Source organism: Oncorhynchus tshawytscha, linkage group LG26 (genome assembly GCF_018296145.1).
Source record: "Oncorhynchus tshawytscha isolate Ot180627B linkage group LG26, Otsh_v2.0, whole genome shotgun sequence".
Taxonomy (NCBI): domain Eukaryota; kingdom Metazoa; phylum Chordata; class Actinopteri; order Salmoniformes; family Salmonidae; genus Oncorhynchus; species Oncorhynchus tshawytscha.
The window spans coordinates 33,409,439-33,424,519 of NC_056454.1; the positions used below are offsets into that span (position 1 = coordinate 33,409,439).

At 43.1% G+C, this 15,081-nt stretch overlaps 1 protein-coding gene across 1 annotated transcript in view; it reads left to right on the forward strand.

Annotated features, from left to right (window-relative positions):
• LOC112224854 (titin-like) overlaps positions 1-15,081 on the forward strand; it is a 173,001-nt gene that overhangs the window by 114,157 nt on the left and 43,763 nt on the right. The window contains 26 exon segments of the mRNA XM_042306365.1: positions 15-320; positions 420-701; positions 807-1,106; positions 1,221-1,514; positions 1,755-4,709; positions 4,821-5,321; positions 5,458-5,742; positions 6,008-6,307; positions 6,419-6,721; positions 6,856-7,131; positions 7,228-7,527; positions 8,141-8,443; positions 8,545-8,850; positions 9,012-9,299; positions 9,557-9,859; positions 10,052-10,354; positions 10,450-10,755; positions 10,918-11,205; positions 11,313-11,603; positions 11,710-11,997; positions 12,292-12,879; positions 13,040-13,144; positions 13,310-13,507; positions 13,624-13,920; positions 14,011-14,598; positions 14,691-14,993. Of these exon segments, the coding sequence (XP_042162299.1) occupies positions 15-320; positions 420-701; positions 807-1,106; positions 1,221-1,514; positions 1,755-4,709; positions 4,821-5,321; positions 5,458-5,742; positions 6,008-6,307; positions 6,419-6,721; positions 6,856-7,131; positions 7,228-7,527; positions 8,141-8,443; positions 8,545-8,850; positions 9,012-9,299; positions 9,557-9,859; positions 10,052-10,354; positions 10,450-10,755; positions 10,918-11,205; positions 11,313-11,603; positions 11,710-11,997; positions 12,292-12,879; positions 13,040-13,144; positions 13,310-13,507; positions 13,624-13,920; positions 14,011-14,598; positions 14,691-14,993 (10,857 nt within the window).

Here is a 15,081-nt window from a genome sequence, read left to right on the forward strand (position 1 = left end):
GTTTCTTCCCTCAGTGCTTCCAAGCCCCCCTGTGCTGCCAGAAGCTGTAGATTGGACAAAAGAGTCTGTGTCACTGTCTTGGCAGCCACCAAAGGACTGTGGCAGGGGCAAGATCTTCGGCTATCTCGTTGAGTTCACTAAAGCTGGAGAGGAGTGGCAGAAGGTGAATCAGACTCCTGATTCCTGCCAAGAAACCAAGTTCAAGGTCATTAACCTGGAAGAGGGAGAATATTACAGATTCAGAGTAACTGCTGTGAACTTTGCTGGTGAATCTGAACCTGCATACACCACAGATCCAGTGAAGGCAGAAGACAGACTTGGTAATTTCACATATGAATATAATTTTCATAATTTGGGTAATTCATTATCATTGAAATAAAAAACTGAATTATAACATATCGTTTTTCTACCCCCAAAAGAACATCCTGAATTGGATGTTGAACTGGGTATGCCTCGTGAGTTGAAAGCCATGGCCGGAACCCATATCAATCTAATTGCTGGAATCAAGGGAATTCCATTCCCCAAAGTCACATGGAAGAAGAACGACGAAGACGTCCCCACAAGAGTTGACATTGAGATCAATCCGCTAGGATCCAAATTGGAGATGCGCTACTGTGTCCGTTCTGACTGTGGTGACTACACTCTGAACATTGAAAACTCATCTGGTTCGAAGACTGCCACATGCACAGTCCTCGTCCTGGGTAAGGGATTTTTCAATTCTGTCAGAAATAAATGAAGACAGATGTAAAGTGTTTAGCATGCTGGGTTGCTATAATTATGTTATTCTTTACTCTTTACACTATTAGACAAACCTGGTCCAATCCAGCACCTGAGGGTTTCAGAGGTGAGAAGCGATTCAGCCTATCTCTCCTGGAAAGACCCCGAGGACAATGGAGGAGCACGTCTTACCAACTTTGTTGTGGAGAAGAAAGATGTGGCAGCCGCACAGTGGGTGCCAGTGTGCTCTTCGTCTAAGAAACGAAGCATGATGGCCAAGCACTTGATGGAAGGAACATCGTATTTGTTCCGTGTTGCTGCTGAGAATCAGTTCGGCAGAAGTGAATACATTGAAACAACCAAAGCCGTCAAAGCCATGAATCCACTGTGTGAGTATCAAACCAAATACATTAAGACCTATGGGTGTATTGTTATGTACGTGGTATCTTGATAACTAACTTGACATCTGTAATCTAATCGCATCCCATGTGGTCTATTTTCAGTCCCACCTGGTCCACCAAAGGACTTGCACCATGTAGATGTCGACAAGACGGAGGTCTGGCTTGTGTGGAACTGGCCTGACCGCAATGGAGGTAGCAACATCATAGGTTTCCTGGTTGAGTACCAAGAGGAAGGAGAGAGAGAGTGGGATGAATGGAACACCGTCAGCATCCCTGAGAGCCACATCACTGGCCTCGAGGAAGGAAAGACGTACAGATTCCGTGTGAGAGCGGAGAACGCTATCGGACTGAGTAGACCAGACACCACTGTCCCCGTCCTCTGCCAGGAGAAGCTTGGTGAGATTTGCTATATATTTACTTAATGGTTTGGTTTCTCCAACAGAGATTAATCCTAGTTGTATACTGAAAAGCAAGTTTAATAGAGATTCTCCATTGAAAATTATTCTTATTACAGGACTAAACTTAATTTGTGTCCAGGAAACCATCCCTATCTGTATTGATTTGTAGACAACATAATTGCCATCATTAAACAAATTATAACAATTAACCTACATCTTCTTCTTCATCTTTTCACAGTGGCTCCAATCGTTGAAGTTGAGGCCAAGTTGATCGAAGGGATCATTGTGAAATGTGGAAGCACTATCAGACTCCCTGCGATCATGAGAGGCATCCCTGCGCCTACTGCCAAATGGTCCATTGACGGAGAAGAAATTGTACCCGAAGGCGCAGTTAAGATTGAGAGTGACAACTATTCAACAGTTCTCAGCATCAATGAGTGTATGAGAACCAACAGTGGAACCTATATTCTCACAGTTTCCAACCCTGCAGGAACCAAGACTCTGGCTTTGAATGTGACCGTTCTTGATGTGCCCGCTGCTCCCATTGGACCAGTCAATGTCCTTGAGGTTACTCCTGAGTACATGCTTATTGACTGGCGTACTCCAAAGGATGATGGTGGAAGCCCTGTAACAGGTTACATTGTTGAGAAGAGAGAGGCTAAGAAGGAAACCTGGGGAGGTGTGAGCTCTGGTAGCACAGCTACAAAGCTTAAGATCTCTCGTTTGCAGAGCGGTGTTGAATATGTTGTGCGTATCCGTGCAGAGAACAAAATGGGTATCGGCGCTCCTCTTGAAAGTGCACCAACTGTCGCCCAACACACGTTTGAAGCCCCTGGCCATCCAGGCAAACCAAACACATGGGACATTGCAGAAGATGCTCTCACTGTTGGGTGGACCATGCCATTGTTTGATGGAGGCAGTCAAATAACTGGATATATAGTTGAGCGTAGACACAAAGGCGGTAAATGGATCCGTGTCAACACGACACCCTGTAAGGATCTCAGAATCAGAGTACTTGGTCTCTTTGAGGGAAATGAGTATGAGTTTAGAGTTTTCGCTGAAAATATTGCTGGTTTCAGTGGACCTTCTGCCATATCAGACCCAGCAAAACCCTGTCGTCAAATTAAAGCTCCTGGACCTCCAGTTAACCCCAGAATCAAGGACTACAGTAAGGAAAATGCAGACCTAGTCTGGATTAAGCCCAACAAAGATGGAGGCAGTCCAATCATGGGCTACATTATTGAAATGCAGAAAGCTGGCGGAGAATGGGAGATCATCAACAAGGATGGTCACATTAAGCAGTGTGCTTACAGAGTTAAAGGCCTTGAAGAACACTCAGAGTATAGGTTCCGCATTAGTGCTGTAAATATGATTGGAGTTGGAGAGCCTAGAGAATGCCTTGGATCGGTGGTTGCCAAAGACATCATGATACCTCCAGAGATCGAGATGAATGCCTCAAGCCGTGAGCGTTTGACTGTCCGAGTTGGACATAACATCAACATCATCGGTTACGTGAATGCCAGACCCGATCCAGAGATTATCTGGAAAAAGGGTGATGATGTTTTGGAAACCGCCAAGCACACAACACTAACTCAGAACTTGCCTGTTGTTCAACTGAGAATCAAAGAGGCAACCAGAGCAGACCATGGAATATATGTTTTGAAGGCTAACAACTACAGTGGTGAAGCCGAAGCTACAATAACTGTGAATGTGTTGGATAGACCTGGACACTGTCAGAATCTGAAGGCCACCTATGTGACCAAAGACTCTTGTATGGTGTCCTGGGAGAACCCTGTAGATAACGGAGGCTCTGAGATTACAAACTACATTGTTGAGTGCCGTGAACCCAGTGTGAGGCTTTGGTCAATGATCTCATCTGACTGCACTAACCGCATGGTTAAAGCCAAACTCATGGAGGGCCACGAGTATTTCTTCCGTGTTTGTGCTGCGAACAAATGCGGCCCTGGGCCCACAGTAGAGACAAAACAACCAACCCTTGCCATCGATCCCATTAACACGCCTGGTGAGCCAGAGAACTTCCACGTAACCGACGTGGGTAAGAACTTTGTCTTCTTGAAATGGAGGAGGCCAGACTATGATGGTGGAAGCCCCAGCATTGGTTACGCTTTGGAGAGCAAAGAAGCAGGAGCGGCAGAATGGGTGCCATTACACGAGGATCTAATTACAAGTACCTACTTCATGGCTGACAAGTGTGTGGAAAAACAAACCTATCAGTTCAGAGTGCAGACATGCAATGAAGGTGGAGAAAGTGACTGGGTGAAGACTGGTGATGTACTTGTTAAAGAGGAGATCCAGAAACCAGTGCTTGATTTAAAGTTAGCTGGAGCCCTTGTGGTTAAAGCTAGAGAGTCTATCAGAATTGAGGCTGGACTCAGAGGAAAGCCTCAACCAGAGGTGAAGTGGGTGAAGGACAAGGCCACAGGAGATAACCCCAGAGTTAGTGTTGAAACGGGCACAGATTACTCTAAATTCCTTTTGACCAAATCCAAACGTACAGACACCGGAAAATATGTTGTTACTGCCACAAACTCTGCTGGAACCTTCACTGGATACGCAGTTGTTAATGTCTTGGATGTCCCAGGGCCCGTGAGAGACGTGAAGGTGTCTGGAATCGGAGTAGACAAATGTAGAGTTGCATGGGATCTCCCAGAAGATGAAGGTGGATGTGAAGTTGATAGCTATATCATTGAGAAATGTGAGACAAGAAGAATGGTCTGGTCCACATACTCTGCTTCACTTGTCACCAACTACTGCAATGTTACCCGACTAGTAGAAGGAAATGAGTACATCTTCCGCATCAGAGCAGAAAACAAGATGGGGACAGGTCCCGCAGTGGAGAGCAAACCTGTCACAGCTAGGACTCAGTTCAACAGACCTGGACCACCAGAATCACCAGAGATAACCAAGATCGGCAAGGAGGAAATGACAGTCGTATGGGCCCCACCAGAGAATGATGGTGGAAAGTCTATCACTGGTTATATCCTGGAAAGGAAAGAAAAGCGTGCTGTCAAATGGGTGCCATGCACAAAGAGTACCATCTCTGAGAGACGCATGAAAGTCAGCAACTTAATTCCCAACCACGACTATCAGTTCCGTGTCAAGGCTGAAAATGAAGTTGGACTGGGAGAGCCAAGCAAACCATGCAGACCAGTAGCAGCCAAAGATCCAATTGGTACAGCATTTATGTATTTTTGAGACATTGTATTATTATTATTATTATTGGTTATTCATTTTCCCTGTTGGCTGTACTAACATGCAGACGTTTTGTTTTCCTTGATTCCAGAGACTCCTGGTCCTCCAGGCAGTTTCAAGGTGATTGACAGCACCAAGATGTCCATTACTCTTGGGTGGGCCAAGCCTATATATGATGGAGGTGCTCCTATCATTGGATACATGGTTGAAATGAGAGACAAACTTGAACCTAAACCGGAAGTGATTGAAGCTGAAGCTGTTCCTGAAGATAAACCTGCAGATGAAGCTAAGCCTGAAGGTGAAGCTAAGCCTGAAGCAGCAGCAGGAGAAGGTGAGGAAAAATATGAAGAGGAAGCTGAGGATGAAGCTACTGCAGTTGCAGCTAAAGCTAAAGCTGAAGCTAAACGTAAGGAGAAAGAAGAGGGCTGGAAGAAGTGTAACACCGGTGCTGGTGTGCTGGTGCACACAGAATTCACCATTCCAAACTTGAATGAGAAGCAGATGTATGAATTCAGAGTCTCTGCACAGAACCAGGTCGGCTGGGGTCGTCCTGCTACACTCAAAGAGGCTGTCAACCCCAAGGAGGTCCTCGGTAAATAAATACTTCTTGATATAGGCCTAGATGAAAACACATCCAGTTGTTATAGAACTGTAGCTTATAGCTAATATTGTATAATGATTTCTTTATGTCTGATGTATGTTCTCCCCCTTCTCTCCCCCACTAACAGAGGCACCAGAGATTGACTTGGATGCCAGTCTAAGGAAGGGCTTCATTGTTAGAGCAGGCTGCCCCATCAGGCTCTTCGCTACTATCAGAGGAAGACCATCCCCCAAAGTCACCTGGAAGAAGCTCGGTGTTGATAACGTCGCCAGGAGAGGGCACGTAGATCAGATTGATACTATGTCCTTCCTTGTGATCCCTGAGAGCACTCGGGACGACTCCGGCAGATACTCTCTCACACTCTCCAACTCCGCTGGGGAGAAAGCTATATTTGTCCGTGTTAAAGTATTGGGTAAGTCACTGAGGTCTATCCTTTCACTTTTTATGTCAGTCTGTGGAATGACAGATTACTATTCACTGTGAAAGACTTTAAACAAGAAAAAATGTATGTACATTTAATTATTTACAATGTCAAATTAATGTTATTAGTTTGATTGCAGTATAATTGTTTGTACTGTTTGATTACAGTATAATTGTTTGTACTGTTTGATTACAGTATAATTGTTTGTACTCTTATATGGACTGTATCCAATATTGATGTTACATTTGTTGAACAGATACTCCTGGACCTGTGGGAGGATTTGAGGTCTGTGATGTGACAAGCACCGGTTGTCAGCTGTCTTGGCTTCCTCCAGATAACGATGGTGGCTGTCAAATCCAGAACTACATCGTTGAGAAACGTGAACTCGAAAAGAAGACTTGGTCAAATTGTATCAACGACTTGAAGAAAACAAGCTTCAGAGTCACCGGCCTCACACCTGGCTGTGACTACTACTTTAGAGTTATGGCAGTCAATAAATATGGCATTGGTGTTCCTAAAGACTCTCCAAAAGCCTACCTGACAACTGATCCTATAAGTAAGTGCACTGTTACAGTATGTCTTATATTGTAATTAAATAGTGGATAGTGTAAGTGGATTTTATTGTTTTGTGTTTTGATTCACATAAATATCACATTTCTTTAAATAGGTGAACCTGATCCACCCAAGAAGATGGATGTCTTGGAAGTGACAAAGAACAGTGCCACTCTGGGATGGCTGAAACCTTTGAGGGATGGTGGAGCTAAGATCAATGGCTACATGGTTGATTACAAAGAGGATGGCGAACCTGAAGACAAATGGACACCATATTCCGTTGTTAAAGACTTAACCATTGTAGTCGTTGGACTTAAAGAGGGCACAAAGTACAAGTTCAGAGTTGCAGCAAGAAACGTGGCTGGAACCAGTCTGGCAAGAGAAGCTGAGGGAGTATTTCAGGTCAAGGAGCAGCTGAGTAAGTCGCAAATATATTTTTTTAAATCCCAGAATTACCTTGTCTGGATTTAGTTTGGTATTCAAAAAAGGGTTCCTGTTGCACACACCTTTTTAAGTCCTCATTTTAAGAACATTTTTTCCTCTCTTTTTTAGTGGCACCAAAGATCATCATGCCTGATAGTGTCACAGTAAAGGCAGGAGAGAAAATGAGAGTTGACGCTATTGTGGCTGGAAAACCTACACCATTCTGCAAATGGAGGCAAGGAGCCGATGATCTGTTGACATCTGATCGTCTCATGGTGCAAAAGTCTCCAAACTGCATTTCACTCATCATGAAAGACGTCTCGAGAAAGGACAGTGGTTATTTCAGTCTTTCTGCTGAGAACAGCACCGCCAAAATAAGCCAGATCCTTAGAGTCATAGTACAGGGTAAGTTTTATTGAGGAAACTCAAAATAGTTGACTAACACACTGCCAGAATGCATAGCCTAAATGAATGCTGTTGGTACATGTCTTCATTGCACAGATAAGCCTGGGCCTCCTGATGCTCCCCTGGAGATTGCTGAGCTTGATATTGATGCCTGCACACTTCAGTGGAACCAACCCAGTGAGGATGGTGGAAGCAACATCACTAACTACGTCATTGAGAAGTGTGATGTGAGCAGAGGAGACTGGGTCATAGCTTCTGGCTCATGCACCACAACCAGCTACAGAGTTGGCAAGCTTACCCCTGGAATGGAGTATGGCTTCCGTGTCCGAGCTGAGAACAGATTTGGCATCTCGGAGCCAATCTATTCAGAGAAAATTATCGCTAGATATCCCTTCGGTGAGTTAAACAAGACAAGGTATAAGCATGGGCCCCCCCACCACCCCAAAAAAAGCCTATTGTACAATGAATTATGACTTTCTAAGTAATCTAGGCCTCGATTCAATCAGATCCGCTTTAGCCAACATCCACATAGTGGTTATTTTGACGGTGTCGAAAGTGGAACTGTGTTATAGCTGTCAATTTCACAAGTGGCTCCTGGCATTATACCCAAAGTGGGCATTGCCATTGGCTGCATCAAACCCATGCAGCCTTGTTTACAAGTTCGAACACTGGAATGTGAGATGTAATCTACACCTCGTTGATAGAAAACCTCATTATTTTGTAATTATTTCTATATAGCCTACACTTTCTTGTTCTGAACATCTAACGCGAGTGGGGCGGGTGTGGCTTTGTGACAATGATCGCAAGAGCAGCTTCTCATTGATTTGACGGCTCCTAGGCAGTTCCACCTCCGCCATCGCCAGAACATTCGTTATGCGGGTGTCTACTGTCGCCGGTTAATGTTGATCGGATTGAATCTAGGCCATATTCTTATGTACATTATGTACAATAAATTTGTTTTACAAAATGTTTGTTAATCTTGCAAACTAACTCCACATTCTAATTCCAGATGTCCCAGGCGAGCCCAGAAATCTGTGTATCACGAACGTTAAGAGTGAAGCAGTGTCTCTGTCCTACGAGACCCCATCATCTGATGGTGGCAGTCCTCTTACCGGATACTGCATTGAGCGTAAAGAGAGGAACAGCCTTCTCTGGGTAAGAGCAAATGAGTCCGTTGTCCGCGGACTTGAATACAACTGCACAGGCTTAATGGAAGGTCTGGAATATGCATTCAGGGTGTCTGCCCTCAACAAGGCCGGCCAGGGGAAACCAAGCAAACAGACTGACTGGGTCACAGCAAGAACACCCATCGGTAAGTTATGAGCATGTGATGTGCGGCTTACTGACCCCATCCTCACTGGCTTTGTAATCTGCAATCTGTCAATTAAAACTGTTGTCATTTTCTTATTCTAGATCCACCTGGGAAACCTGAGGTAATGGATGTGACAAAGAGCACTGTTTCACTTGTTTGGACTCGCCCCCAAAATGATGGAGGTAGCAAGCTCATCGGATACTATGTGGAGTACATGAAGATTGGTCAAGAAGTAGAGAAATGGGTTCGCTGCAATGCCAACTGCCAGAACGTCAAAACAGAAGACTATGTTGTAACTGGCCTGGAGGAGGGAGCCCAGTATCACTTCAGAGTTTTCGCCAAGTCAGCAATCAACATCAGCTTGCCTTCTCAGATCTCAGATGCCATTCCAGTGTTTGCAGAGAATGGTAAGGCACTGCGCCGTCAGAACATTGACAAAACAACGTTTTTTTTATCCATCTAATGACTAAATGCAATTTTTTTTAATCCCAAAATGATTCAAAATAAATGTGGATGCATGGTCAACACAGACCTTTTACTTGATGTGATGTGTCTCTTGTTTCTCCAGTTCCCCCCAGGGTCGAGCTGGGAGTGGACATGAAGAACATGATCATAGTGAAGGCTGGAGAAAATGTCTCCTTTGATGCAGTAGTGTTTGGAAAACCACTGCCCAAGGTTACATGGAAGAGAAATGGTGTTCCATTGAAACTGGTTGATGGGATGAAGATGACACAGAAGAGACACACACACATTCTGGAATTGTTCTCTGTAGCAAGGAAGGAGTCTGGAGAGTACACTATTTTAGCTGAAAACCCCAATGGCACTAAATGTGCCAATATTAAACTCAAGGTTCTAGGTATGCGAAATTATAATAACAGTTAACTAAATGTGTCTTTTTATTATTGTGCACAAATTCCAAACTGATGTTGTAGCTTCATGCTAATACATTTTATTTTTGTATTTGTATATAGTCAAACTCTTTATAACGGCTTGAGATATGTTAGTGTGATGTATATGAATGTGTTTCTGATGGTCTGCAAGAGAATACAGAATACAATATTCATATATTCAGAATCAACTGTTGATGTGTAATATAATCTATGTTCTCCTTAGACAAACCCGGCCCACCAGCCGGAGTGAAAGTCACCAAGGTGTTTGCGGACCGTATTAAGATGAGGTGGGAGCCACCTGTTGCAGATGGAGGCTCTGAAATCATCAACTACATCATTGACAAACGTGAAACCAGCAGAGCGAACTGGGCTCTGGTCACCTCCAATATCAATGGTCAACTGACCGATTGCACAGTAGAAAAACTCATGCAGGACCATGAATACCAGTTCAGGGTCAGTGCTGAGAACCAGTATGGTATTGGAGACCCCATCCTCACTGACCCTGTCATGGTCAAGAATCCATATGGTAATATTTCAAACATGTTTGAATACACATTTCTATATTTTAAAAAATTATATATATATATATATATATATATATATATATTATATATAATATTTTAGTTTGATTGCGTTGGAAACAGTGGGACTTCTTCTGCTTGTGCAATGTTTAAGTGTTTTCTTCTTCTCCTTCTCTCTCTTTCTCTCTCATTTGCAGATGTTCCTGGTCCTAGTGAGCCACCAGTTATTACCAACATTACAGCCAATTCTATGACTGTCAGCTGGAAAGCGCCTGCTGATGATGGTAAAGCTACCATTTTGGGTTACATGGTTGAGAAACGTGAAGCGTCAGAGCTCAACTGGGCTAAAGTCAACCGTAAACTAGTGATTGACAGGAGCATAAAAGCTGCCCAGCTCTCAGAGGGATCTGAGTATGAGTTCAGAGTGATTGCCATGAACAAAGCTGGATTTGGCAAACCAAGTGATGCATCCAATGCTGCCCTTGCCGTGGATCCTGTGTGTAAGTATAACAACAACATTTGCTCACTTAAATCATTAAGGATTACATATCCCAACACTTCTCGCTGACATTCTCTTATGTTCTTCCATCTTCAGATCCACCTGCACCACCTGCATTCCCTAAAGTTGTCGACTCAACACACAGCACCATTAGCTTGTCTTGGACCAAGCCTGCTTACGATGGTGGTTGTGAAATCTTTGGCTACCTTGTCGAGTGCAAGAGAGCTGATGCAGCAGACTGGACAAAGTGCAATGTGCCCAAAAATCTGCAAGAAACCAAGTTCCTGGTTACTGGTCTCATTGATAAAACAGAATATGTGTTCCGTGTCTTTGCTGTGAACAAGATCGGATACAGCGAGCCAAGTGAAGTTCCTGGGAAACACGAGGCCAAAGACATCCTGAGTACGTCAACATTATCAGAAAACTCTCAAGTCTGTACAGAACAATTACTAATATAAGTAACCCACACAATTGTAAATAAGCATGTAATGCACTACTATCTATTCAACTAAAATACATCCATGTCTTGTCTAACTCTCTACTACTTTCTATTTTAACTTGTAGTTGCCGCTGATGCTGAGCTGGATGCTGACCTTCGCAAGGCACTGGTCCTGAGAGCCGGAGTCACAATGAGACTCTATGTGCCACTGATAGGACGTCCCCCACCCAAGGTGGTGTGGACCAAGGTCAATGCCAACCTCAAAGAACGAGCAGGAATCATGATCAAAACGACCGAATGGGATACCCTTATGTACATTGAGGATATCAACAGATATGATGCTGGCAAATACGTTTTGTCTCTTGAAAACGAGAGCGGAAAGAAGTCTTACACTATCGTCGTGAAGGTCCTAGGTAGGCTATGATTCTTGTCTTAAGATAATATTATTTTGAGAAACAAAATTTGGTTTTACCTTCTACATAATGCCATAAAATAATACAATGTATTATTTTTTCTGTAGATACTCCTGGTCCACCACTGAATCTAATTGTGAAGGAAACATCTCTGAACCATGCATCCATCGGCTGGGATCCTCCTCTGATTGATGGAGGAAGCCCAGTGAAGAGCTACATTGTTGAGAAGCGTCTTGCAGAGAGAAAGGCATGGTCCTGTGTCATAGCCGAATGCCCCAAATCTACTTTCAGGATTCCTAACTTGGAAGCTGGACAAGCCTACTGTTTCAGAGTCTTGGCTGAAAATAACTATGGGATCGGAGAAGGTTGTGAGACTGCCGGAGTTGTAAGAGCTTCAGGTATGGTTTATTGGATGTGATCATGTGTTTTTTTAACTATTAGATGTTAAATGCCATTTGTTAGTTAGATTTTTAATAATCAAATGACCTTGTTATCTGATTTCAGAACTACCTGGAGCAGTTATAGATTTCAAGGCACTGTCGATCACTAAAGATTCCATTCATATTGGCTGGAAAAAGCCAATCAGTGATGGTGGAAGTCACATCAGTGCTTATCTTCTGGAGCTTCAGGAAGGTGAAGAGAAGTATACGGAACTAGTGAAAGGAAAGGTCATGTCACATATGATGGTTGAACTTAAAGAAGGAAAGGAGTACTCTTACAGGGTGAAAGCAATAAATGAGTCTGGAGAGGGACCACCTTCGGAGCTCACTGTGATCGCTAAAGATCAAACCGGTAAGTCCAGTAGTCCAGTGTTAATTAGCTAGGCTATTAAACCACTCGTAAAATACACCGGAGACAAAATGCATGGCCATTTTAGATATACATATATATATATATATATATATATATATATATATATATATATATATATATATATATATATATATATCTATTGGTAATCTTCAAGTTTTTTTCAACTGTTCCTAATATTTCTAGCATAAATGTGTTCTATTTTAGCATTATGTTACTGCACTTATAATTTTATCTGGTTCATAGATTAATAAGCATTGTGTTCCTAACTTGCAGTTGCACCTGATTGTGACTTGAGTGGCATCCCAGATCTGTGTTATGTTGCCAAGGAGGGAAGCACAGTCCGTATCAACGTCCCTATTGTTGGCAAACCAGCTCCTTCAGCCATCTGGAAGAAGGGAAATGTTTCTCTGGGAGACAGTGGAAGAATGTCAGTTGAATCTACACCTACTTTGACAACTTTGCTCATCCGTGATTGCCAGAGAGGTGATGCGGAAAATTATACAATCCTGCTAAGAAACACTGCAGGAGTCAAAGAAGCAAAGATGCAGATAAAGGTGGTTGGAAAACCAGGAATCCCAACAGGACCATTCAAGTTTGATGAAATCACTGCCGATGGAATCACTCTGGAGTGGGGTCCACCAAAGGATGATGGTGGGACTGAAATATCCAACTACATTCTGGAGAAGCGGCAATCAACGGCCAACAAGTGGGCTACTGTGGCATCTGCGATCCAGAAGAATACTATGAGAGTTACGAGGCTCCATGATGGTACTGAATACATCTTCAGAGTGTTCGCAGAAAACAAATATGGAGTTGGAGAATGCCTCAAATCTGACCCAGTGGTGGCTCAGCATCCATTCAGTGAGTTCTTGTCATACATTGAAAATATAAAATAAAATGTTTGAAAGAAAGAGTTATTAGGACTTCAGAAATCTCTATTCATCAATAGTTTGATGATTGATTGATATATGTACTATATGGCAATAATTTCACGAAACTGAAAACATTCTTGCTTCACTAGATGTGCCTGATGCACCTGCACCACCAGAGATTGTGAGCATTCGCCATGAGTCGGCCATTTTAAATTGGACTGAACCTAAAGAAAATGGAGGCTCACCAATCACTGGTAATTATGCAAACAGTATTTTTAGTAATCCATAGAATTTCCATGGACTGTAAGGAAAATGGACATGGACAATGAACTATTCCTGATATTATTGTTGAAAGCATTTGCTGAATGGTAAATAATAATGTATTGTTGTTATTATTATTATTATTATTATATTTGCAGGCTATCATGTCGAATTCAAAGAAAGGAACAGCTTGATGTGGAAGAGAGCCACTAAGACCCCTATTAGGGTAAAGGACTGCAGAGTGACTGGACTGATTGAAGGCCTGGAGTATGAATTCAGAGTCATGGCAATGAATGCGGCCGGTTTAGGAAGGCCAAGCAGGGCAACAGAACCAGTCATCGCCCTTGATCCAATTGGTACATTTTTTCATTGTCTTTCTCTTTCTGTCCTATTGATATCATATGAAATCCTTCAACATGTTCTCTAATCTTGCTAATCTTGCTAATTTACTGGATTTTTTGTTCCTCAACAGATCCTCCTGGTAAGCCTGATGTCATCAATGTAACCAGAAGCACTGTAACACTTATGTGGACTGCACCCAAGTACGATGGTGGACACAAACTGACTGGCTACCTGGTTGAGAAACTGGAATTGCCAGGAAAGACATGGATGAAAGCAAATCATATCAATGTCCAAGGCCTTGCGTTTACTGTGCAAGACCTGACAGAAGGCAGCAGCATGGAATTCAGAATCAGAGCTAAGAATGCAGCTGGCGCAATCAGTGTTCCGTCAGAGCAAACTGATACCCTTATCTGCAAAGATGAGTATGGTATGTTTTTTGTTTTTTTCTACTTCAAAACAAAGCCAATAGAATAGGACATGGAAAGTAGCCTAATTTCTCTTCCTCATTTGTTCACAGAACCACCAAGCATCTCTATCGATCCAGACATGAAGGAAGGTGTCTCTGTCAGAGCTGGGGACACCATTGTGGTATCTGCTTCCAAGATCCTTGGCAAACCTCCACCTACAGCTGTGTGGTCCAAGGCAGGAAGAGAATTCAAGACCTCAGATATTGTCCAAATCACAAGCACTCCAACTACTTCAACGTTGTCTATTAAATATGCCAGCAGGAAGAACACTGGAGAGTACACAATTACAGCCAGCAATCCTTTCGGTATCAGAGAAGAACATGTTAAGGTCAAGGTTCTTGATATCCCTGGACCTCCAGGCCCCATTGAAGCTAGCAGTGTGTCAGCTGAGAAGTGCACATTGACATGGTTGCCACCAGAAGAGGATGGTGGCTGCGCAATCAAATCCTACACACTGGAGAAGAGAGAAACAAGCCGTCTTCTCTGGACCAAACTTGCTGAAAATATCTTTGATTGCAGATTTGTTGCAAACAAGCTTATCAAGGGCAATGAGTACATCTTCCGTGTGTCTGCAGTGAACCAGTATGGCACTGGTGATGGAACACAATCCGGCCCAGTCAAAATGGTTGACAGCTTTGGTAAATTGCATGAATATTCAGAATATTCTATTGACGGTACTGTAATTATTTCCACATCATTGTTAATATATTTTGCTCGTCCTTTTCTCCAGGCCCACCAGGCCCACCCGGAGTCCCAGAGATTGACAATGTCAGCAGGAATGCTGTCACCATTTTCTGGAAGAGGCCAATTAAAGATGGCGGAAGTGATATTAGAGGTTATCAGGTTGAGAGGAAAGAGAGAAGAGGAATGAGATGGGTGAGAGCATCGAAGAAAACGGTCTCTGACCTACGTTACAAAGTACAAGGACTCACGGAAGGTGTTCAATATGAATTCAGAGTAACTGCAGAGAACAAAGCTGGCTTTGGGGAACCAAGTGAACCATCTGCTCATGTAATGACAAAGGATATTGTATGTAAGTAAACACAAAGGGTAATTTTCAAAACAAATGATTTATTCCAGGCCGTCATTGTAAATTAGAATGTGTTCTTAATTGACCTACC